We start from the raw sequence: 25,825 nt of genomic DNA, 5'->3' as shown, positions 1-25,825 counted from the left end.
CACCACTCTCCCAGTAAAGAATTTCCTCCTTATATCTACATTTACCCTCTTTCAGTTTAAAACTGTTATCCCTTGTCCTATCACTACAGTTACGATAGAGAGTTCTTGCCCATCTTTCTTATAGGCCCCCTTTAAGCACTGGAAGGCCACTCTAAGGTCTCCCCGGAGCCTTCTCTTCTCCAGGTTGAACACCCCCAACTCTCTCAGCCTGTCCTCACAGGGGAGGTGCTCCAGCCCCCTGAGCATCTTTGTGGCCTCTGGACCTGCTTGATCAGGTCCATGTCTGTCTTATGCTGGGGGTCCCAGAGCTGGACCCAGCACTGCAGGGTGGGGGGTCTCAGGAGAGCAGAGTAGAGGGGGAGAATCCCCTCCCTTGCCCTGCTGGCCACACTTGTCTTGATGCAGCCCAGGACATGGTTGGTTTTCTGGGCTGTGAGTGTACGTTTCTGGCTCACAGTTAATTTTCCATCCACCAATACCCCCAAGTCCTCCACAGGGCTGCTATCAATCCACTCATCACCCAGCCTCTATTAGTGCTTGAGATTGCCTTGACCCATGTGCAGGACCTTGCAATTGAACTTGTTGAACTCCATGAGATTTGCACGGTCCCACCTCTTCAGCCTGTCCAGGTCTCTCTGGATGGCACATCCCTTCCCTCCAGTGTGTTGACCACACCACACAGCTTGGTGTCATTGGCAAAACTGCTGAGTGTGAACACAATCCCACTGTCCATGTCACCAACAAAGATGTTAAACAGCGCTGGTCCCAACACTGGCCCCTGAGGAACACCACTTGTCACTGTTCTCCACTTGGACATCGAGCCAATAACCACAGCTCCTTGAGTGAGACCATCCAACCAATTCCTTATCCATTAAGTTCCTTATCCATAAGTCCATGTGTCAAATCCATGTCTCTCCAATTCAGAGACAAGGACTTCATGTGGGACAGTGTCAGATGCTTTGCACAAGGCCAGGTAGGTGATGACAGTTGCTCTTCCCTTGTCCACCAACACTGTAACCCCATCACAGAAGGCTATGAAATTTGTCAGGCACACTTTGCCCTTAGTGAAGCCATGTTGGCTGTCACCAATCACCTCCTTATTTTCCATGTGCCGTAACATAGTTTCCAGGAGGATCCGCTCGATGATCTTGCCGGGCACAGAGGTAAGACTGACTGGCCTGTGGTTCCCTGTCTCTTCTTTTTTTTTTTTCTTTTTAAAAATTAGGGTTGTGTTTCCCCTTTTCCAGTCAGTGGGAACTTCACCAGACTGGCATGACTTCTCAAGTGTGATGGATAGTGGCTTAGCCATTTCATCCACCAGTTCCTTCAGGATCTGTGGATGCATCTCATCAGGTTGTGTGGACCTGGGCATTTTTAGGTTCCTTAGATGGTCTTAGACCTGATCGTATGGTGGGCAGTTCTTCATCCTCCCTGTTCCCACTTTTGTCTCCTGACTTGGGCAGTGTGGCTGGAGCACTTGCTGGTGAAGACTGAGGCAAAGAAGTCATTGAGTACCTCAGCCTTCTCCATGTCCTGGGTAACCGGGTCTCCCCTTTCCTTGTGGAGAGGGCCCTCATTGTCCCTAGTCTTCCTTTCATCACTGATGCATCTATAGAAGCTTTTCTTGTTGCCCTTGATGTCCCTGGCCAGGTTTGGTTCTGTCAGGACTTTGTCCTTCCTAACCTGTTTCCTTGGTGCTCAGACCGTTTGTATTCCTCCCAGGTTACCTGTCCTTGCTTCCACCCTCTGTAGGCTTCCTTTTTGTGATTCATCTTGTCCAGGAGCCCCTTGTCCATCCATGTAGGCCCTCTGGTGTTTTTGCCTGACTTCCTCTTTGTCGGGATGCATCGCTCCTGAGCTTGGAGGAGGTGATCCTGGAATACTGAGCATCTTTCTTGGGCCCCTGTTCCTTCCAGGGCTTTATCCCATGGTGCTCTGCCAAGCAGATCCCTGAAGAGGCCAAAGTCTGCTCACCTGAAGCCCAGGGTAGTGAGCTTGCTGTGCACCCTCCTCACTGCCCGAAGGTTCTTGAACTCCACCATTTCATGGTCACTGCAGCCAAGGCTGCGCTTGAGCTTCACACTCCCCACCAGCCCCTCCTTGCTGATGAGAACAGGGTCCAGCACAGCACCTCTCCTCACTGGCTCCTCTATCACTTGGAGAAGGAAGTTATCAACAATGCATTCCAGGAACCTCCTGGATTGCTTATCTACTGCTGTATTGTCTCTCTAACAGATATCACGGTGGTTAAAGTCCCCCATGAGTCCCAGGGCTTTTGAACGTGAGGTTGCTCCTGTCTGTCCATAGAGGCCCTTGTCTGCTCAGTTTTCCTTCATCGGGTGGCCTGTAGCAGACCCCCACTATAACATCACCTGTCTCTTCTCTCTCTTTAGTCCTGACCCATAAGCTCTTGGTTGCTTCTCATCCATCCCCAGGCAGAATTCCATGCACTCCAGCTGGTCACTGAGGTAGAGGGTGATCCTCCCTCCTTGCCTCCCCTACCTGTCCTTCATAAAGAGCCTGTATCCTTCCATTCCAACACTCCTGTCATGGAAGCCATGCCAGAAAGAAATATTCTTTATCCAGTACATAGGTATAATGTGGAACTCTTTGTCAGGAGTTACTGGATCTGGTACTGTGATAGAAGCCAGACTCATCTCCATAGGAAATGTTGCACAGTCCCAAGATGTTCTTTCCTGGCATCCCATAATGAGCCCCATATCCCTCTAGGCACTAACTCCCACAGCCTTTAAGGCAATCCAGAATGTGGCTCATCTTAACTGGTCCTGATAGGTTTTACCCCCAGAGAGCTCTATGACTCTGATTAAGTTATTGGGGTTCAGCTGTCTGTCGCTGTTCACAGAATCATCTTGGTTGGAAAAGACCTTGAAGCTCCTCCTGTCCAACCATTAACTTCACACTGACCATTCTCAACTCCACCAGATCCCTCAGCACTGGGTCAACTTGACTCTTCAACCCTTCCAGTGATGGGGACACCCCCCCTGCCCTGGGCAGCCCATTCCAACGCCCAACAGCCCCTTCTGCACAGAAATCCTTCCTCAGAGCCAGCCTGACCCTGCCCTGGGCAGCTTGAGGCCATTCCCTCTGGTCCTGGCGCTGGTTCCTTGGTTAAAGAGACTCATCCCCAGCTCTCTGCACCCTCCTGTCAGGGAGTTGCAGAGTGCCAGGAGGTCTCCCCTCAGCCTCCTCTTCTCCAGACTAAACCCCCCAGTTCGCTCAGCCGCTCCCCAGCAGACCTGTGCTCCAGACCCTGCCCCAGCTCCGTTGCCCTTCTCTGGACACACTCGAGTCATTCAATGGCCTTTTTGTAGTGAGGGGCCGAAAACTGAACACAGGAATCGAGGGGCGACCTCACCAGTGCCGAGTACAGGGATCAGATCCCTTCCCTGTCCCTGCTGGCCACACCAGTGCTGACATAAGCCAGGATGCCATTGGCCTTCTTGGCCCCCTGGGCACACTGCTCGCTCCTGTTCAGCCGGCTGTCAATCACCCCCCAGGTCCCTCTCTGACTGGCAGCTCTCCAGCCACTCCTCCCCAAGCCTGTAGCGCTGCTGGGGGTTGTTGTGGCCCAAGGGCAGCTCCCAGCACTTGCCCTCAGTGAAACTCCCCCAGTTGGGCTCAGCCCATGGCTCCAGCCTGTCCAGGTCTCTCTGCAGAGCCTCCCCACCCTCGAGCAGATCAACACTCCCACCCAACTGGGTGTCAGCTGCAAACTGACTGAGGGTGCCCTCAATCCCCTCCTCTAGATCATCCATAAATATGCTCCTCTGCACTCCTTCCTGTTTGTGGAGATGAGCCTTCAATCGCTTAAGTGAACACTTGCCCAATGGTTTTAAGGCTCCTGAAAGTTTCTATGACTTCTAGGAGAGGCTGGCTGGGGTTGTGAAAGAAAAATATATCGGTTATTACTAGCTACAGAAGCCTTTGGTCTAACCCAGCATAGCTTGTTCTATGTATAGACTCGGGTTCTTATAAAGTACAGAAACAAACGCAAGCTGGATTTAAGTGCTGGTGTAAGTACTCTTGTGTGCAATGTGATCAAAATTAATTTGTTCATCTTAAAAAAACAACCACGCATTTTTATTAACCGATAAGTCACAATCTATTAAACACTTGCTTAGTCTTATCTTCATTTTTATACAAAATTATTACAAACTGTGTATGTTGACATTTGTGTATCTTGTGCATTTGGTCCCATGCCCTATAAGTGCATTTTATGTTGGCCATTACAGTATATTTTCACACAGTTATTGACCTTTATCCACTTTTCAATGAATATTTAACAGTAGATGTGGTAGTGCTTGTTTGTAATGGGTACTCCTTGTTACTAATGAAGGTAACAAATAAGTCATACTGTTAGAATAATTGAATCAAGTATATTTTAGGTGTATTATTGCTGCTTCTCTAAATATGTTGTCTTTTATTTCAAAGTCATGTTTGCAAACAATTTAGTGTGTTTGTAAACATTTACAAAATATTTTAGTTTCACATGACAAGATTTTTGGAAGAACTTTTGTGTGAAGAAAAACTGATTCCAGGTTTTTTTTTTCATCCCTTCCAGGTGAAGATGTTACTTCACAGTCCGTTAGATATTGTTCCCTATTTCTGATCATGATCTCTTAATGTTTTGAGATCTGAACTGCTGAACTCTGTCTAGGCAACAGCTATTCTTGTGATGTCTTTTTCCTACAAGGTTTTCTGAAAGTTTCTTTTCAACATCTTTTTTAGACTCTGCAGTGCCTTTCATTTACAATCTTTTCAGACTGAACCTTTGTTTATATTCTGCTTTGTTACCGTTATTTTTAAGAGAACAGTATTTAATCTGGGGAACAAATTCTAGTGTATCTTTCTGTAGGATAAGGCCAGAAACAAAAGGGATTTCCAAATTCTTCACAAATCAAGAAGTGCCATACTTGGAACTGACATTCAATTCGTGCCTACTTTTGAAGCATATAGATGTGAGAGTTACCTTTATTGCTTCCTGATGTGCCTGGAATTGCACCTCTTCTTGTGCCTGTACTTCAGCCTTGACAGGATGGGGTTTCTTGGTACTGCCTTTGTGCCCAGACCCGGTCAAGAGAAGCACCTTTCTCTTGAATCTCCTGTGATTTCCACCATTTGGCATTTTTGGGCTATAGCACATGATCTGGCTGCTCAAAAAATGTTGTGGTGTCTTTTATATAGAAACAACTTTGGAAAGAGAAGATTAATATTGTCTCTCTTTGTATAATATAGAGCTCAAGCCTAAGAGGACAGTGTTAAAAGGGTTGGGTTTTGCTGTTTTTTTTTTTTTTTCCCCTACTAAGAACTACTGCAATATATTTCATACCTATCTGTAACCATCAGAACATTTTCTGGTTTTTCATTGGTGTACCCTTCAACTTCTTTTGAAACTAGTGATGGGAATAGTTCATTCAGAAGAGAATTAGTCAATAACAGTGTTTGAAATACTTGGCTGATGGAAGGAGACATGGAATCTTGCCTCCTTCAAAGACAGGTTCCTTCCTTGGTCATTGCCATCAGCCCTTGGACTGCAGAGTCTTGCTGATTGTTTGACATTCTAAAGAAATGTGACTTCTTATGTTCCTAAAACCTTTTGTTTGTAGGGGGAGAGCTTTAGGCTGTGTCCCCTTGAATGCCTGGATTTGTCTCTGCAGCCATCAGTATAAAAGATTTTGAGTTGCTTAGTTCCTGTTGGCCAGGAACCTGGTCTTGGCCTGTTGACTCGGTGATTTGTATGCTGAATAAGCAGAGTTTGGATTGCTTTATATTTACATTACTACCTGTTTTGGGTTCCTCTGTGGTGTTTTATTTGTTCGAAGCACTAAGCTCTTAATTTTGTCACCTGACCTTACTCTTTCCCCAAGCACAATGAGGACACCTGAGTGAACTGTTGGAGTATCTTCTTGATTTAGCTCTAAATCTTGACTTAACTAGTCTGGAATCTGAGCAAATCAGGGTCCTGTTTCGCTCATAAAAGAACTGGTTTTGACTGCTTAACCCTTGATCTCGACAATTTCATTGCCGTGTTTAATCAAATTTAGGGCAACAAGGTGTTACATGTCTGATAATCCAACTTTGCAATACTTTTGGCAACTGTTTTATGTGAATAGTCTGACTTGTTGGGTTGGCATGACTCAATTATTCAGAAAATTTGATGGAGTGAAATTAATGACAATTGAAAGGGATACAGTTACTTGAAAATGTTATTCTGAAGTATTGTGTAGATTAAATGAGCTCCCATGAGGAGATTTAAGTACTGTAGGACCTCATATTAAAATACAGTAAGTGGGTTGTGACAGAAACTTACCAACAAAACAAGAACAAAGGAAAAGGAGAAAAAGGATATGGCTTTAAATTATACACTGAAAATTCCTTACTTCTTGATGTGTCTTAGAAATCATTGCAAGTTTATGGGATTTTTACATTTATTTTTTAACAAAATAAGATATAACATATGGTGACTACTTGAATTATAATTGGTAGTCCTTCAAAACAGCAATGATGATCCTAATAAATATTTTGATTTTGTTCAAGCCTGATGATAGTTATGAAACATTGTAAGAGCTTATTTTGTTGGCTGTATTTAAGGCTGAAAAAAAAAATCATTTTTGTTCCTCCTTTTAGGGGCACAAGAAGTTCTCATTGATCCAGGTACATTATTTTCATGCATGTTTCCAAAGTCTTTTCTTTTATTATCTGCATATGTTTTGCATTTGTATTGATCAAGTTACTGCCTCTTGCCAAAACTAGTACTGATTCCTGATGTTTCAGTTTTTGGCTATAAATCTTGAGGAAGCAAAAAGACTGAAGGGTAACTGGCACAAAATAAATGATGTAGTTCCATGATTGTGTCCCTGTAAATTCTAATCAAGATTGTTTCTTCTCATGAGCAGTGAAGTTACAAAAATTCTTTTCAACCAACAAACCTGAATGGTTTCTTGTAGTGTCACGGTACTCTTTCAATCTTCACTAACAAAGATTTTGCACTTCCATAAAAACCCTAAGGTGTTAATCTAAAGATGCGCTTGGTATGATTCTTTAAGGTTGATAAAACATGTAAAAAAGTTGCTGTAGCATTTGAGCATGTAAAATAGCACATTTCTGAATATATAGAAGGAGCAGAAAGTGTCTTTCGCAGTAATTTTTAACTGTCTATTGAGAGTTAGGTCCAGCTCTGAAACACAAAAAATTCTTTTCCATCTTAGTAGAGAAACTTTATGGAGAAATAAATTACCATATAATCCTGTAGATTAAGTAACTTGTAAAAAGGTATAGAGCCTTGCCAAACTTTTGATGTATGTTTTCAATTTTATTATGTTAACTCTGCAATAAAATTAAATTCTGGAAATAAAATTTTCATATTCTTTGTATTATCCCAGATTTTCTTGGCTTCTATTTCATGTTCTTATCCCTTATGTATGTAAAAACTTTCTGTCTCTTCTGTCTCTTACCCTCTTTCCTATATAAACAAACCAATTTCTTATTGTTTTGTCTGAGTCTCAGGTAATTTTTTTTTTTTTTTTTTTTAATATGGAAGGCTCAGATTTGGTGGCCTTGTTACAATGTAACATTCTGTGATTAGATGTAGGGAAGAGAAGTATTTGTTTTAAATGATTGAAGGAGAACATCTCTTTTCCTATAGTTTATAAAAAATTTTGCACTTTTGTTTTTCTTAGCTGTGTTTTAGAAATACAGTTCTTAAGTAGAACAAGGAATAATTCAAAGATTAAAATTGCATATTCAGATGTGGCCGTAATCTAATTTTAGCAATTAAATATTTAATTAATAGTCTAAATATTCAGATAAATGTAAAAGATTATGATTTTTTTTAATATGTGAAAGATTAATTCCTGTTTGCTGGTTTATGAATGAATCCAGTTTTCATTTGTACTCTTTAAAATAGCATAGTAAAACAGAACTGGTGTTTTCTAGGTAGGGCATGATTTGTTTCTGGGTAGGGCAAGTATTCTTTGTGTATGCTTTGGTCAAACCTACAGCATATCCTAGTTTTTTTCTTGGATATTTAGTATTTGCTAAAAGTTCTTCTGCTCATTTCTTGCCCTGTTCTGTTCTAGGCGCGCTGACTTCAAATGGTATAAATGCAGATACTAGTGCCGAGATAGGTCGTGCCAAGAATTGCCTTAGCCCCGAAGACATCATAGATAAATATAAAGAAGCCATTTCTTACTATGGCAAGGTAATCCTGCTTCTCTGTAAGAAACTTCACTGAAATTCTTGTGAATAATGAACTGCTGTGGTTTTGCTTTCACAGGATCTTCTAAAGCACACGCAATATAATTTCTAAACATATGATAATGGAAGAAATCGGAATAATTGATACGGTTGAACCAAGGGCTTGGTTTAGAGTCTGGGAATCTCAGAACTTTGGTCAAAGACAACACCTAAACCAGCAATGTGCTGAGTAAACTATTTAGTGTGTCTGCTAGTACCTGGAGGTTTTGGATTAGATGTCTGAGCAGAAGTGTTAGATATTTGAAGATCTGTTGACTATTACATATGTTTATGGTCCTTTTGTGTAAACTGGATGTGTCTTTACTGTGCGTGCTGGAGTGATCTCTGGGTAATTCAGGAGTTTATGAAGAGGTTGCTGCTGATGAATATGATTGTTCAGAGAGGCTAGTATTTAGACCATGCAGAGAGGTAGGGGGTCATGGAGGAAATGTGAAGGACAAACATTCTTAAAAGAGGATTGAGAAAAATTACATTGTTTTCAGCTCTACTGGAGCATTTTTTTTAGATTTTAGTGCAATTGCTCAGAGCATAAGATAGTAAGGTAGCTTAATGTTTGCATTCATAATATGAAGAGAAAAAACCTAATACTGTGACAATAGTGGCTCAGTATCCACATCAACATTAAAGATAATTTGCAGTGCAGTTATTTATGCTATAATTGCTTTTCAGTTTCAGGTTTTGCTATTGCTTGTTATTGCAAATATCTTTTGACTAAGCTATGTAAATATGATGTGGCATTTCCATGTCTGTGTTGAAGGGAGACTCTCCAAGTGAAACAAGATAAATTGTATGCATGAGTTAATTTATGATCAGAAGCAGTGAAAGATGATAGTTTTGTGCATAGTTTCAGATATATTTGAATCCATCAATATAACAGTAATTCTCAAGTGTGCATTCAGGTTTATACGTTACCTTAAGGGGAAGTTGCTCATCTAGAAAGAGTATGATTTCTTTAGAAGTATAACATCAGACTTTGTTGGACTTAGAGCAGGATATTTATATTTTGATTATAATAATATACATCATGCTCTCAGAAGGTAATAACTGTGCTTTACTGTAGCTTCACTTGCAAATAACGAAGAGCTTTGTCTTGGGACTGATCCATAACTATTCAAGACAAGCATAGTTAGCTTTTGTCGAAGATCTAGAGATAGAGTAACTCATAACTCTAATGCTGAGGAAGCTGCACTTTCTACATATTTTTCATGTTATGACTGAGCTTGAGAAACTTCTGTAGCATCTTCTAAAATGGTCTCCGATGATTTGGTTTTGCTGATATAAATGCACAAGAGAGGAGTATGTAACTGCTTTGGTGGAGTTACACTTGCATTTTGTACTGAGTTTTACTTCCCCCATTATATTTCAAACATGATAAATACCTGAACAGAGTTTAACTTCAACAAGAGATAGGCCAACTCATATCCAATATCTGTATTGTTTGAGGAAATAACTAGATCAGATTGTTTGTCTAGAAAATTGCATGTTTGTTGTCTGAGCTCAAACAGATCAATGCACATCTATACTGTGTCCTGCCTTTCTTAAGTAAGCTAAATAACTGAAACAGTCATTTACAGAAAATGTTTTGTAAATAGATACTAGAAAACTCAGAGTAGTTTGTAATTCAGTTGTCATCAGTGATACTGTTTCAACTAAAGGGAAAATTAATGCAGTAAAACTGTTGCTACGGCTTCCTGTGCTATATCGGGTATTTTGTAGTAAGTACAAGAGGCAAAGTTAATTCTTCATCCTGATAGAAAAGTTTTAGGTGGTGATGAATTACTGACCTTTTTGCTTACATACCTGTTACACTGTGAAGGTAGAATTTATTTCTTTGTTGAAAACACATCACCCACACCTACCATATATATGAGGTTATCCAGAACGATACTAATATTTCCAACTTTTCTCCTTGTCTGAAGTCTCAGACTGAAGCTGTGCTGTCTCAAAATAAGAAAAGTGAGTGAAGAGGCTGAAAACTGTTGCTTTGCATGATAAAATTTTAGATGACACCTTAATTTTCACTTGGGCATATAATTTAACAGTATAGTCACTAGCATTAAGGAATTGCTGGGCTTGGAAGATGTGACAGCTGATTTACGTGTTGATCAGAAATACTTATCAAATCTAACAGGTGCAATACTTCAATATTATTTTAATTTTCTCTCCAAGTACAAGAATGCTGGTGTGATCGAACTGGAAGCCTGTGTGAAGGCAGTGAGAGTCCTTGCAATACAGAAAAGGAGCATGGAAGCCTCGGAGTTTCTTCAGAATGCAGTTTATATCAACCTTCGTCAGGTCAGTGTTGTTCTCATTTGAGAAGCTATATTGAAATGTGAAAGTTACTTGCATTCAGGAGACTCCAGTTTATTTTCTGTATCACTACCTTCCTTCTCAATAGGACTTGACTTCTGAGGATTTTCACATCTGTGAGTCTGGTTTAAAAGGTATTCCGAGTTCATTTAAAAACATGAGGACTTAGTGTCAGATTAAAGACTCTATTGGTTATTCTCCCTTGTGAAGAAAAAAATCCCATTGTTGTACCAGAGTAAACTAGCTGCATGGGACAGATCTGTAACTGATTTTTTTTTTTCTTGATTCTATCTCTTCAGGGACACTGTGACCAAATAAGGAATGACCTGTTGCAAAGTGAGCTTAAGAGTCTGACTAGTGCTGTTAATCAATTGATTTTTTTTTTTGTTGTGTAGTGTGAAGTCTTGGTTAGGCCAAATCAGAAAGGAATTCAGAGGACAAAATCAGTATTTGGAACTGTAAGGAAAAATTGCTCAGTACCACCACAGAACAATACTGACACTTATCAGTGTCTTGAGCTTGGTAGCACTAGTTACAGAGAGACTGGTTGAAAGAATTCATAGAAAGCTGTTACATTTCTTACTGTTTTTCCATTGTTTGCTTGTTACATCTTGATAAAACTAGGAGTTTTAAGTCCACGCCACTGAGCTTATTAAGCCCAGATGGGGACAGCAAATTTATGAGGGAGGTGGAATACTTTTTCATTTGCAGAGAATCCTTTCTGTGGAGTCAATTTTCTAATGCAACATAAATGAGAAATTAATTAATTGATAAGATATCATAAAAATAATCAGTTTTGTTGCAGAGTACCTTATCTGCCGTAATCCTTGCAGTGCTAAGGGCCTTCTCATTAATTCTGTAGTCTGTCTTTCACTGGCAGCTGTGTAGCCTTTCACGTTAGCAGCCATGGCAGTATTTTTCCCTTGTTCTTGTGCTGTTACTCTGTGGCCTTGCAAACTCCAATATTGTTGTTATGTTGTTTTTCTTATGGTAGCAATTACTGTCATTGAGAATCACCTGTTCTCCTCCCTGACACCACTGAAGTTACAACTTCCACTTTATATTAAAGAATAAGACTTAGTGAATGGCAAAGTACATAAGTCATTTAAATAGCTGGTAAGTATTACCTAATAATACACAAGCACAAAGCTTGGCACCTAGTCAGTATGCAACACATGCCCTGATCAAAGCTTCTCCCAGACAGCTCTAATAATGCCCCAAGTAGAAACATCGAAGAGTTTGAGTGGGCCCTGATGAAATGCATCTAGTGAAAAAGTGTGGTGAGAAAGCATCACCATTTTTGTCACCTGCTGTGTTGGAGAGAACCAGAGAAGGGTGTTCTGCAGGCCCCACTGCTTTTCTTAGCTGGGTGGTCTCTTACTCTCTGTTTTGTTTCTCCCCTAAAGGAACTTTGAATTTGATGTCTGTCATCAGCTCTTCACCCTGCAAATAAACATTTGTGCATGTAAAGCATACCTCAGAGAGCATTCTCATGCTATATAAATATATATTCTATAAACACCAGATCTCTCACTGTCTGGAAAACCTTGAAATAAAAATCAGGTATATTAACGTATTTTTGTTGTAGCTCAGTCAGAATATAGGGAGTTAATCCAAATATCATCTACCAACCTTCAGCAAAGTGTTTGACACCATTTCCCACAGCCTTCTCCTCAACAAACTAGCAGGATACAGACTGGTGGGTGATCTCCAAGATAGGCAGGAAATTGGCTAACAGGCCTGTTACAACCCAGACTGGGTAACCCTGAGAGTCTTGGAAGTTTCATGATCTCCTTACGTTAAATTAAGGTGAAAAGACCTCAAATGACTGGTTAAAACATTTAATTTGTGGTAGAAACAACTTACACTTTGAAAGGATAGTAAGCAGTGTGATCTCTTATTGGATAATCTATAATAAAGAAAAGGAAGGGAGAGAGAGAGAGTCAGATAATGCAGATTGCCACCTGAGGTTCCAGCATTGTCCAGGCCCAGTAATCTTGGGTGGTGGGTGCACACCCAGCAATGTTCTCAGTTGCCTTTTAAGTTTGTTTTATTGGTGGATTTGCATACTAGAGGAAGAGAGGCAGGTTTTCCATAAACTCATTTGCATGAGAGGTGAGGAAAAGGTGGAGCGTGGGTTCTGTGCATGTGTTGAGGCATTAACCCTTCCATTCAGTTGAGTCTCCTCCTGCTCCCTTTACCTGTCCCCCAGCTTTTGGTTTTGGGCAGTTATCCAGCCTTTGGCTCCATCTGGTACAGGGCGTTTCCCTCTTATCAATCTTTTAGATCTTCTTCAAGGGTATAGTCATTAGTAAGGTCTTACGTAATTTATCAAACTTCTAAATTAAAGTGTAGGCATTAACCTGAACATGTGGTTTCACTCAGTCTATGTCTCCCCTCTTTGAGGCTTATCTAGGGAACTTGGCAATACACCACAGGGGAGCGGAGCGGTGCACCCTTCGATGCAATCTGTGCTTCCTTAGGCAGATATTTTGTTCCTTACACTAACCACAAAGGCCACAACTTGTCCTTGAGGCTTTCTGTATTCATGAACGAGGCATTAACTTCCCCAGTTCCTCACAAGGCTGCAGTCAGAGGGTGGTGATCAAAAGTTTTTACTTGGGCTGGCAGATTGTCACAAGTGAGGTCCTCCAGGGATCAGTACTGACCCCCGCACTGTTCAGCATCTTGAGAAATGATCTGGATGATGGGATTGAAGATATCACTAAACTGAGTGGTGAGGTGGACACATCAGAAGGGGGAGCCATTTTACAGAGACCTGGACAGGCTGGAAGAGCGGGCTGCCAAGAACTGTACGAGGTTTAAAAGACAAGCGCAAGGTCCTGCACCTGGGACGACATAACCAGAGAGCCCGGGAGAGGCTCGGCTCTGTGTGCCTGGGGAGAAACTTTGCTGAAAGGCACCTGGGGGTGCTGGTGCACGAGCAGCTGAACAGGAGCCAGCAGTGCGCTGCTGCAGCAACACAGGGAAATTGGCCCCTGAGCTGCATTCGCAGGGGTGTTTCTAGCAGACACAGAGACGTGATCGTCCTGCTCTGCTCAGCCCTGGTCAGGCTGCACCTGAAAGGCACAGCCAGACTGGAGAGGATCCAAAGGAGTGCCAGGAAGACCATCAAAGGGCTGGAGATCCTTCCCGTTGAGGAAGGAAAGACTGCAGGAGTTGGGTCTTTTTCTCCCTGACAAAGAGAAGGCTCAGGGGGATCTCATCACAGAGAGATCCCGTACCTAAAGAGCAGCTACAGAGAGGATGGAGACTCTCCTTCACAAGAAGCCCCATAAGAGAAGACAAGGGGTGATGGGTACAAGTTGCACCAGGGGTTTCATCGCAATACAAGGAAGAAATTTTTTACAGTGAAAAAAATCATTCACTGGAACAACCTCCACTGGGACATTGTGGCATCCACATTGCTGGAGGATTTCCAGGTGCTCCTGGTCAGGGTGATCAATGATCACATGTACTCTTCCTTTCCCACAGAAGGTAACACAGAAGATCTGCTGAGGTCCCTTCCAACCTTGGCTTTTAATGTTGCATTCAAGGTGACAAATTAATTTGGTAATAGATAAATCCTCTTTTGTTCTAACTGGTTCTCAAAGATCAGAGGGTCTGGGTGTGGCTGGACTCTACCTCTTAATTGATAGGCTATTGATGGCTGGAGATGGCCATTGTGAACAACCCACTCTGATATTCAGTGTTCGAGATAGACTTGGGCTTAATTAAGGTGACATAACACCAAAAGATTGAAAAATTTATTAACAGCAGAAGGTATATTTTAACAGAAGCCAATTAAACCTTTTGAAGCTAATTAAACCTCATTAAAGCTCTGTAAAGAGTAATAGTAAATCCTATTATTTTTAAAAAGGGCTGAAGTATGCATAACATATAATAAAGGGTGAGGCAGAAAGGTAGAAAAATAGATTCAGAGGGGAAATCCAGATCAGCTGGGTTCCAGTGATATCTCCGGTCTGGTTCCTGGTCTTGTCAGTGGCGGGTGCACACTGAGATCCAGCTCACCGTTCCTTAAATGTGTTGGCTTTTTTGCATGGCAGGTGGGCAGGGGCAGTTCCTCTTGTCCTTATTTACATGCAAAGTGTGGAAAAGGGTGGGCTTTCCTGGGCTCATTTACATGTGAGGCAAGGGAGGGCAGTGTTGGAGTGTGAGTCCCCACCTCTCGTCTTGCTTTGCGTGCTAATTACAGTCACACGCCTCGAGGCCTTCCATGGCTCTCGGAGGCCTGTTCAGCTCCTGGAACCTTTTGCACAGGTGCCACTGGGGGGTGGTTGCGAATCTCCTTCCCCACATAAACTCTGGGAGTTTTTTTTTGCCTGGCATCATGGAACTGTGTGCCCTGACCTTGCTGTGGGGCCACAGTGTTTGAGGTGTGAACTCTTTCAGTCTCTCCCATCTTTCTATTAAAGTTCTGTATCACTGAGTGTAACTGTCACTTGCACAGCATGGGAGATCAAACAGACGATTTCGGTACTCAGTAGATGTGTTCTAGAAAAATGATACCTTAAATTGGATACTGGGGAGCATGACCATTTTTCTTCTCAAGTGATACTGGTATTAACTGATTTTAATTTTTTTTTTTTTTTTTAAATTCATATTAACAGTCTGGCTTGGGTCTTTTCCATATAAATCCTCTGCTGTACCTTGTATACCTGATGTCAGTTATATCTGCTATTAACATTATGCCACTGTAGAAGTTCAATATATGGTTGGTTTTAAAACAGCCAACGAACAGATGCCTTGATAATACTGATTATTGAGGCCCAATACCTTTGCTGCTTTCAGTCAACAATGACATTCATCTAGCTCATAACACATCTACTATTTATTTTGTGATTTTCTTGGGTGGAAGTGTTTCTAGAAAGCATTATTATGAGAAATATGAATAAGAGAATCTTTCCATCGTTGAGGAATGTATTTTCCATAGAGGGATATGGCTGGGAATTATATTTACCGCTCTTCAATATTTATTGTACATAGTATGGAAGCAGGTAACAGTTATAATTTAGACTAACTCAAAGGAGGAGTCATCCCACGATAGGTTAGGGAAACACACTGGAACATCAGCACAACCAATATTTAACAGCAGAAAAAACACCTCACAGGATAAAGTGTATGCCTCTGATAAACAGGAAAACTAGTTTCTTTCTATATATTAGGTCTCCTGCCCAGTCTAGTAACATTATGTAATTGCTGTTTTCTGACTATAGGAGAGCTGTAGGGTAGTAAGACTTATCTTTGCATCCGGTTATGAGGAATAAATTGTTATATCTAATTACAAAGAAGTGAGATTATAGAGTTTTAATATAGTAATGAATAATTTAAAACTAAATGAAGCCTGTCTTAACACAAACCTGTGAAAAAACTGGCTCGGTTGCTTGGATAGTGAACTACAGCCTTTAGAGGTGCAACTATTAATTTGTTTTGTTATAACAGTTAAATGAAAATTAACCAGATGGAAAAGTTGTTGTGCTACAGGTGTTGGCTCATTTGCAGCCACTTTACAGACCTTAAGCTTTTATAAATTTGTAAGGTCAGGAAAGATGTTTATGAATACTACACTAATGGTCTGCAGAATGCCTGCTGGAGTCTTCCTAGAATTAATTACTTGGAGTATCTGTGTGGGTGTTTTGTTTTGTTTTGTTTTTTCTCCTTTAAATCCTGGTGTGGCAACACAGCTATTTGTGCTGAGGGAAAATGCAATTTTGCTATCTCTGCGGTGATGAAAAAACAGTTTCCTTTAATTGCAGAAAATATTTGAGTAACTTTGAGGACAGTTATTAAGCAACAAGTTAGGTAGCAGTGTTAAAAACTTAAATATGATAAAACCCACCCTGTATATAAATTGGTTGCCTCTCTCATTGTCAATCCATTTCTTCATGAGCACTCATGTCTACCTAAATAGCATGACCCTGTCTTTTCTCACCTTAAAAATTTAGTTTCCAGAGGTGTGTGAGCATCGACAGTATTATGTATATGAGGAATAGAGTTTGATAATTTATATTTTAAAGCTTTTTTAACTTTAGTATGTGATCATGTGCTCATGCCCTTTTCAACTCTGCTGACATATTTTTTTTATTGTGCTAACTTTTAAAAAATTATGTAAATGCAATGAAGAGAAAAAGAAAAGGTGGAGTAGCTTTTTTCTGCTAGAGTTAGTAACCTTAATTTGATACCTCATGTTCTTTCTGAATGATAGCACTTGGGAATTCTGATAAACTGTTTTAAAATTGTTCTGTATTTTCTTTTTATGCCTTGTGTTTCTTTCTGGCTGCGTTGATTCATGAAATCTTTCAGCTTGGTGCAATTGCCTTTTCACAGCTCTTGTTACAGGGATTGGTTGTTTATATGGATGTGTGGTATTTTTGTGTTGGGCATCGTCTTGTGTTGTCAGTTCTGCGGGAAATAGCAACCTCAGCTTCAAAAACTGTCTGAAAATTTCTAAAATTATTTGCTAATCTGTGTCTTTTCATATCCTGAAGTACTAAGATTTGAACTCTGTCAGATAAGGTCATGGTGCCTTCTGGAAACTCTAGGCCTTCTTTGTGGTCTCTCATATTCCTGTGTCCAAAACTAGAAGTAACTTTTGAAATCATACTATTTTTTTTGTAATTACATTATGATTTATGTGACTAACATGTTTTGAATCTTCATTAGGAAGACCTAATTATTTCTGTAAAAATTAACCAGTGTGGCTAGCATCTTATTTTGACTTTCTAAGTCTTTAAGTATCTGAAGTTAAATGTACAGAATCCACTGATTGATACTTTCAGTTTTGAAGAATGAGTTGCAGAAACGCTGTTTCTGTCCTTTAGTGCTATTTTTGTATGAAGTTTGTCATTTTAAACGCCTTAGCAAAATGTGTTAGTTGCTTTAGAGTCATTTAAAGTAATTTCCACTGGTTTTGGTTGTGCATGCCAGATATTGTGCACTAGGTGTCAGCATTGGTCCACCGTCACTACTCAATGCTTGTTACTGGGATGTAGACTTGAAGTAGTTGGTAGCTTCTAGAGTTTCTGTGGCAGTTTCTTCTTGGCTGTCTGATTTCAAAGCACGATTGTCATTCAAAGCAGAGGGGAAAGAATGGTTACCTGGGACTTGTGCCAATATATTGTAAGCTAAAGAAGCACATGTTGGTAGTTACTCATCAAGTTTGTTTCAACTTTAAGCCTAACAGGGCTTAACCTTTTGCGGAATTCTCCTTCACTAGTTGGCAGTCTGCATATGTATACTATCATGGAATGAAAATTTTGTGGTTTACGAGATCGGAAATGTATAAAAGTTGAGACAGTAGTTTCTTTGCTTTCATAGCTTGAGACTTCAAGATTAATAACTAGATTTAATCTTAAAGGGATGAAAATGTTTAACTTGATAAATCGATAGATTTTGGAAGTGCTGTATGTTTGCATTGTTATTATGCACATGAATATCATGTTAAATATCTTCCATAAAATGTGGAGCTATTTAGCTGTTATTGTTTTGACTATTTACTTGTTAGTACTACTGTCAAATAAAGTTGCTAAAGAACACTTTGCTGCTTTTGTTAGCTGTTGAACTTGAAGCAAGCTTAAGTTTTCCTGCCAGTAGAAGCTGTCATGACTGGTTATATGCAAAATCACTGGCCTTCTGTAGTGTTGGAGATATGTCTACTACATTTTTTTCTCCTCCTGTTATTTTATTTTTTTTTTTAAGTCAGACATACGCTTTAAAATTTCGATTAAAACCCAATCTTTTTTTCCCTTTAAATTTCAGCTTTCAGAAGAAGAAAAAATCCAGCGTTACAGCATTCTTTCCGAGCTGTATGAACGCATCGGTTTTCACCGCAAGTCTGCTTTTTTCAAGCGTATAGCAGCGATGCAGTGCGCTGCACCCAGCATCCCAGAACCCGGGTGGAGGGCCTGCTACAAACTGCTTTTGGAAACTCTCCCTGGCTATAGCTTATCGCTGGATCCTAAAGATTTCAGCAAAGGTAAGTGTCTCTGGGAAAGTATAGATTAGCATAGTAGAACACTCAGCTGGCTTCCTATAACTAATTTCCTTGAGAGATTTCAAATTAAACCAAAATCATTTACGTATCTGAAGCTAACTGCGGCAAATACAGCAGTTCTTTAACACTGCAGCTTGACTTTTTCTTAGTGTTGCTGTCAATAATTTCAGATTTCTGCAAGCCACTGCTGAATGTGGTGCTGTATTCCTGTTTGCAGCAAATAATTGTTTCATTTATGAGAGCTTCATTTCTACTCTTTTCCAAAAATGTCTGTGTTTTGATTGTATACTTCTCAGTATAAAAAAGGTAATATTTTTCAGTATTTTTTCAGTTAAAGTGCCTTCAACTTGTATAATCAGAAATTGTATTTCTTTTGGTATTTGTTGCTGTTTGATCTTATAACGAATGAAAGAAAGATTCTTTTACATATTTATGTATATAGACATACATATAATATAATTATAGCTGTACCTGTGGAGTCAAATATGTCACATTTTTCCATAAATTTGATCAGAGAGTTGTTATCTATAAAACATTTGGTTAAGACATTTCAACACTTTTTAGATGCTGTATATTGTTTGAAGTACAGTTTTATTGCATCTGTTAAAAACCAAAGGAAAACCAGTCCCTAAGAACACATGCTAATTCTTGTAGCTGTTAAATACCTAGTTCACCTTCTGCATGTCATGTGCTGCTTGCTCCCCTTCTTTAGGGACCTATATTTCAACAATTTTATCAATGTTGTCTAAAGCTGTATATAAAGTAATAAGTTTAAAAGTTGTCTTGATTTTAATACACTGTGCTGTATTTTCTTCTAAAGGAAGAGATGACTAATATGCTGCTTGGGAACTCATTTTGAGTAAACCTTTCCATGTTGCCCAAAAACTTGTGTTCTTTTGTATAGTAGCATTTTTGGGGACCATTCACTAAATGTTGTAGCTGTAGGTGAGGAAAAGCAAGCAATGGGCTGAGCATGTGTTAGTGGAAAGGAGGTGGAGTTCACCAGTACAAAAACACTGAACTAGTTTAACTGTGAATAAACAGCAACCGGAGTATTCTTCTCCTGTTTGTGAGAGTACATTGACTATTGTTGGGATTCCAGTTCAATGTTGTAAGTTCAGTTGTTTCTGTATATACTAGGTCGCTTAACCACTGAAATAATGGAGCTATCTGGTCAATTCTGTCAAGAGAGAATAGGGAAAAACTGATCTGCCTAGCCACTAGGTGATATTTTCCAAGCTCTCTTAGCCCCATTGATGAAAGAGTCATGTAGACAACCCACTGTACATGTGGATGGTTAGGGGTTTTTTTTTTAAAACTGATGTGATTTTAGCAGTCACTAAAAGGAGGCAGAAAACGCCAAGTGGACTCAACAGAAAGATGTAAAGAGTCTAGGAAGAGGGAATGTGTGGGAAAAATATGCTGTGGCCTATGATGGCAAAGGAGAAGACTGGGATGGGACTGTGTTGGGAGAAGAGGTGCTAGAATTTCTCCAAGAAGTGATGATTAAAAAAAGAATAAAAGCTACACGATTAGTTTATCTTTTGTTTTTACTTGACCTTGATTTTGCACTTAAGTGCTTCATCAGATTTTACCCCTAAAATGGCTGTTTCAGAGACATATGGAAGGATCACTGTAAACTGTAAGAGCTACTTAATAAGAACAGCATTTCACACATGAAAAATAATGAGACTCTTGTGTGCAAAATATGAACTCTCAAGGTTTGGTTGCAGTAAATAGTTCTAGAAAAGTTTGTCAAATGCTGAAGGGTAATATTAGAAGGAAGACTGTTTAGAAGTTTATGAAGTATTGCACACCTTGGAATATCTATTACTTTAAAATTATTGCTTACTACTAAAAGGAGGTTAAGTTTCATGAAGAGTACTGCATATTATATTTTTGAAAGCAAAGTTACATTATGAAGGTCTGTTTATTGTTACCATAGACACTTTGCGAATATGAAATAATTTATAGACCAAAACTTAGTTTTTAAAGATTGAAAATCAGGAAATGTGCCTCATATCCTGTAGTTTTTACTGATTTTTACTGACCTTTAATGGCCAGGAAAGCATTTAGGGAAAATACCTTTTGCTTGGTCTTTAAAGAGAGTTAAGAAGCGCTTGATTTGGATAAAAATGAAGTTTCTGTATGAAATCTCATGTGCATTTCTTGTAGAGATTTAAAAAAACATAAAACTTTAAAGGTTTTGTGTATCATTTTGGTTTTACTTCATTGGAAGTGTTAACTTAATTTTCTGAATTCTAATGATAAATTTATTAGTCGATTAGAAAAACATATAAAACAAAAATTGCTTTCAGATTGAAATATTCAAGCAGATACAAAAATCCTAATATTTCTTCTGTTTTGAGTACAAGATTTGGATTTTGTAGTCATTGGTTCACTGGGTGGTTTTTATAAGTGTCATTACTGCTTAGTCTATAAAGAGAACCAAAACCACTTGGTTTGTGATGACTTCTAGCTTTAAAAAGTATTAAATGGCTCCTTACTTTATAGGAACTCATAGAGGATGGGCTGCAGTACAGATGCGTTTGCTTCATGAACTAGTATATGCTTCCAGAAGAATGGGCAATCCTGCTCTATGCGTCAGGCATCTGTCTTTCCTTCTCCAGACCATGCTGGATTTTCTTTCTGATCAAGGTATGATTTTTGAAAGAAGGAAATATTTGCACTTTATTCTTTCCTACAGTAAAATAATGTGACTTTGTTTTGAAATATACTTAATTTGAGAAGTAATGGAGAACACAGAAGTGAGGGACTTCTGTGTATTCATGAAGTAGCTCTTAGGTGGTAATCAATCACATATACAGTGTTATTAATTTTAAATATTTGTGTTCTGACCTTGATGTGTAGTATCTAAAATAAAGCTTCCTTTAATGTGTTCCATCTGTAGATTGACTGCCTCAAATCTAATGCTGTATTTCCTCTGTAAATATCAAGAATATGATCAGAAGCCTTAATTTGCTTGTGGATTTAAAAAAGAAGTATTATTTAAAGCTACTAGCAGCTTTCATAAGTGTTATTAATGAAGAAATTGAGAGGAACTGAATTTGAAAAGTAAATTCAGAAGAGTGTATGGTATAGTTCAGACTGAATCTACCATGAGTTTTCTAATAAAACATGTTTTCTGATGAAACAGTCGTAGTGTGGGTACAGAATTCATCTAAGGGCATAGGCATGATCCTTGTCTCTGTATTTGAGACAATGAACTTGTAGAAGCTGAACATGATGGAATTGAATTAAACAGTGTTTAACTAGGACAGTAGGCGTAAGTTTCTCTGAGTTTCTGTGTTTTCTTTCAGGAAAAAAAGTTTTTAATTCAATACATTTCGGTAGGATTTATTAAATTTGTCAGTGGATGACAATGGAATGAATGTGTCTGTGAATGATTTTCAGAAATGGTAATGATGTGTGTGAGGATTGTTTTGTGGGGGAGGACTATGCAGCGTTTACAGAACCACCTGGAAGAGCAGAAAGTGACAACTGTTGTGCTTGTATTATGTTTCTTAGGAAAAATATGTCAAACAGGTTTGTTTATCACCCAGATTAATGAGATTGAACTAGTGCTGAAAGATTAAAAAAAAATGGTTTTTGATTCACACCAAGCCAGGTAAAAAGTGCTTTTTTTTTTTTTTTCCAATTATTCCCTCGTTTATGATAAAGAGGATGGGAGTAAATTGGTGTAGTTCTTTTTCTTTTCTCTTTTCTTTATGGCTCAATGTCTCTCCTTGGTGACTCGGCTGACAAGCTTTAGGTCTTTGCCTGTCAGTGAATTCTCTCTGTTTAGTGGCTCAAATCAGTAGTGAAGGAAGAGAGAGGAACTGAGAGGAACAGATAAACTGAAATAAATTATCTTTTTGTCTGTAGATCCTACTTACTGTCAAAAGATCCTTCGGTTTTCCACAACTTTTAATGAAGGTTTGTTGGTATGTTCATGGAAAGTTGGGCTGAAGACAAGGTTTTAAACTCTTCTGCTATGCACATATGATATTGCTAATCCCTAATCAGGTTTGAAATCTTAGAGAAGCAGCTTTTGTGTTTCTTGTCTTCAGACATTATATGAGTAAAGCTTCCAGTTTCATAAGACCTAGGATAACTGTGATGTTTAGTGTCTGAAAAATCAAGTTAAATGTTCTCCAATGTGTTTGAAAAGTGGCTGAATCGTTTTCTCCTTCCCTCCTGAAACATCCAAAATAGAAGTGCTGTTGTGCTTGAAGTCTTTTATTGATAACATGTTGCTCAGACACGGTTAATGGTGTTCCAAACTAGCTACACTGTGGATGACAGTGCCAGAAATGTATTTCTGGCTTGTAATTTTTTTGCAATTCTTCTGAGATTGATATTGTGTGATGTTGTGCAAGGGTCCATTTAGCATAGAAAATGACTTTAAATTTATAGTTATTTTTAAAATACAAGAATATTAGGAAAAATTAAACCAACAAATCCCCTTCAACCTTGCATTGTAGTAAAGGACAAAAGCAAGATGATTTGAGTGCACAGCATTATACTACTTACTATTTTAAATAACTGTTTCCTTTATATTATGAACTTTTAAAAAGTGTTGTGATTAGTATTCTTCTCTGATAAGCACATGGATGAAACTTCCAGGTATTTTAACCAGTTAAATTGGGAAACTGAAGCAATACCATAGCATTAGAGTTCAAGAATGCTAAGAATTTATTATTATTCTGTGCTGCATAGCAAGTTGCCAGGTTACCAGGTGCTAGGGTGGAGGTAAAACTAAGTTTTTACCTGAATGTGTTTTTTCTTAAATAAACTTACTATTTTTAAATCTTGTAATTGATAGTAAATGTTAAATATTAGACTTGTGTTTCAAATTCAGGTAGTTTGAAGATCATCTTTAAAAATAGAACAAATAGAAGTGAAAACTCTAAGATGAAGGAAAGTTACCAACTAAATATTTGGCACTGGAACTTGATTGTCTTATCCTTTTTGTCTCAGGATTAGCTGCCTCTATGCAGAAAATGAATATTCTCTCATTCTAGTTCGTTAATCTAGTTCTGTTCATTTAGTGGTTCAGCTGAACTTGAGATACTGGGATGTCAGAAAACAGGAAAAAAATTGATTTCTTCACTTCAATAAAAGTTCAGAAGATGAGCTTTAGTAGTTATAATGAAAAATCTATTAATTAGAAGCTCTTGCTTCTATTCACGGACACAAATGCATAGTCAAAAGTGGTTTCTGTTTGAAACAAAAGTTTCTCATATTTTAATTGAATGACATTTGGAAATTATTTTAAAATACAACTTTTGTCTGTGTTTACTTGAATTACAATTTCCAACGATGCAGCCTGGCAAATCTGAATTAAAAGTATCATCAAGTAAATGGGAGATGTCAGTCACTATTTTAACAACATGGAAGCTAAGAGTCTGATTTAAAATTAAGCTATTTAGTTACATAAATATGTAAAATGCAGTCTTCTGCTTAGCAAAAAGAGGTACCAAATTCTACATAAAAGCTCTCTAATCTCAAGCCATTATGTTTTAACGTTAACAAGTCCTTGAGAATCAGTCTTTCTTGAAATAAGAATTAAAATGTGCAATTGCAAAGTTGCCTGGAATTAAATCTCTCTCTTTTGCATATTGCTTTTGGAAACGTAACACTGTGTGTACAGCTCACATTTCGTTTGGGTAAGGTCAGATACTTGGAAGAAAGCTCAGTATTTTATTGTGGATTTTGTTGCAGATTGGTAATATCCATACTACTTAGAAGGACTGTGATTTGTATTGTATGCAAATGATTCCAAGTTACCTCATCTATTAGGGCCTCTTTAAACACAGAGCTACTTGGGAACAGCTATTACCGAAATGTGACTGTCCACACAGAAGTCACTTAAAGAGAGCGTGTCCCTCACCCCTACAAGCCCATGTTCTTTCAGATATTCAGTAGGTTTCTAACCATCATGCTTGCTATTTTGCTTTTGGTGGCAAAGATCTCAGTGCCCTGAGGTGACCTTGTCTTGCCATTCATGGGATGAAACTAAGAATGCTTAATTTCTTTTTTCTTTTTTTTTTTTTTTTTTAATTTGTGCGCAAGTTCAGTACATTAAAGATCCTCAAAGTCTGTCTGTTTGATTATTTGGGAAATAATGTACACTTTTCAGTGCTTGACAGTATACTTCTGCCATTAAGGTCTTCCTGTCCTGTGATTGTTGTTGCGGTTTAGTTCTTCCCAGCCTTCTAGTGAGATGACAGGCTTCACACCTGAGATCTCTACCGCTCCATCTGTTGTGTACTTAATTAAACTGTTGACTCTATGCTGATTCTGCCTTGCATTAAACATGCACAAGTCATTTTTCATCTGTTAACTAGTGTTCTGGATGTCTTTATTCTTGAGGTGAGTGATGGTAGGTGGTGGGAGAGAATAATATCTAGAAGCACTTCCTGAAATGTCCTTCCTGTCATTCCTGTGTGTGGTTGATTCTTACATCATTGGACACCACTCTTAGTTCCAGATGCATTGTCTGTTACCAGTCTTTAGGACAGAGGTTGGTTCCCAAAGCAGTTTGGCAGGGGTTTGAGATTGTGGAGGCTAAAACAAAGGTGCACATTGGCCTTTTGATACCAGTTCTACCTGTTGGTCCTGGATAGTCATCAGACAAAGGTATCAACACAAATGACAGTGTTCTGTGTTTTTTCTTCTCTCCATCATGGTTATTGATTTTGTATACAGCCTTCATGATTGCCTGAGCTCTCTTGGGACCCTTTAGGTGCTTTTCTAGCCCACTGGATTGTCAACATGAGTACTATCACAGCATTATCATGGCCTTTGGTGTCTCAAGACGTCTGCTCTGCTGCTCTTATCATTCCCTAGATTGACACAAACACTCTCTTTAGAAACAGAACCGTGTTGGCTAACAATGTGAAGAACAATCATGTGGCCTCTCATGTATGGACATGCTTACCTTTCAACCTAGAAAGAGAATAGTGGCTATCATGTAATACAGAGTCTGTCTGTGATGACCTTTGCCTTTAGTCTCTTCAGCTGCAGCAGTAACCAAAAATAAATAGGCTAAGTTCCACAGCCATGACCACAAAATGTCAGGCAACTTGGCAAATAAGATACACTTGTTCCAGTTTTTCTCATCTGGTTTATCAGAGCTTCTTTGCTCACTGAGTATAAGGTTTTGAACAATTTTAGCTTATTTATCATTCTACTGAATTGAAGAAATTTGGTTTAGCTCTA

The 25,825-nt window shown here is 39.0% G+C and overlaps 1 protein-coding gene across 3 annotated transcripts in view; it reads left to right on the top strand.

The window, feature by feature from the left end:
• Nucleotides 1–25,825, top strand: part of TRAPPC9 (trafficking protein particle complex 9) — a 546,185-nt gene that overhangs the window by 24,413 nt on the left and 495,947 nt on the right. For 2 of the 3 annotated variants that reach the window (XM_026841775.1, XM_026841776.1), the window contains 5 exons: nucleotides 6,649–6,675; nucleotides 8,100–8,221; nucleotides 10,447–10,572; nucleotides 18,367–18,583; nucleotides 21,116–21,259. In XM_026841775.1, coding sequence (XP_026697576.1) covers nucleotides 6,649–6,675; nucleotides 8,100–8,221; nucleotides 10,447–10,572; nucleotides 18,367–18,583; nucleotides 21,116–21,259 — 636 coding nt within the window. The remainder of the gene's footprint in view (nucleotides 1–6,648; nucleotides 6,676–8,099; nucleotides 8,222–10,446; nucleotides 10,573–18,366; nucleotides 18,584–21,115; nucleotides 21,260–25,825) is intronic. The other variant, XM_026841777.1, reaches the window with a different exon arrangement.

The sequence above is a fragment of the Athene cunicularia genome (assembly GCF_003259725.1).
Source record: "Athene cunicularia isolate RWA chromosome 2 unlocalized genomic scaffold, athCun1 chr2_part1, whole genome shotgun sequence".
NCBI classification, from domain to species: Eukaryota; Metazoa; Chordata; class Aves; order Strigiformes; family Strigidae; genus Athene; species Athene cunicularia.
The sequence above is the reverse complement of the archived record's forward strand: the minus strand, read 5'-3'. Positions and strand labels throughout refer to the sequence as shown.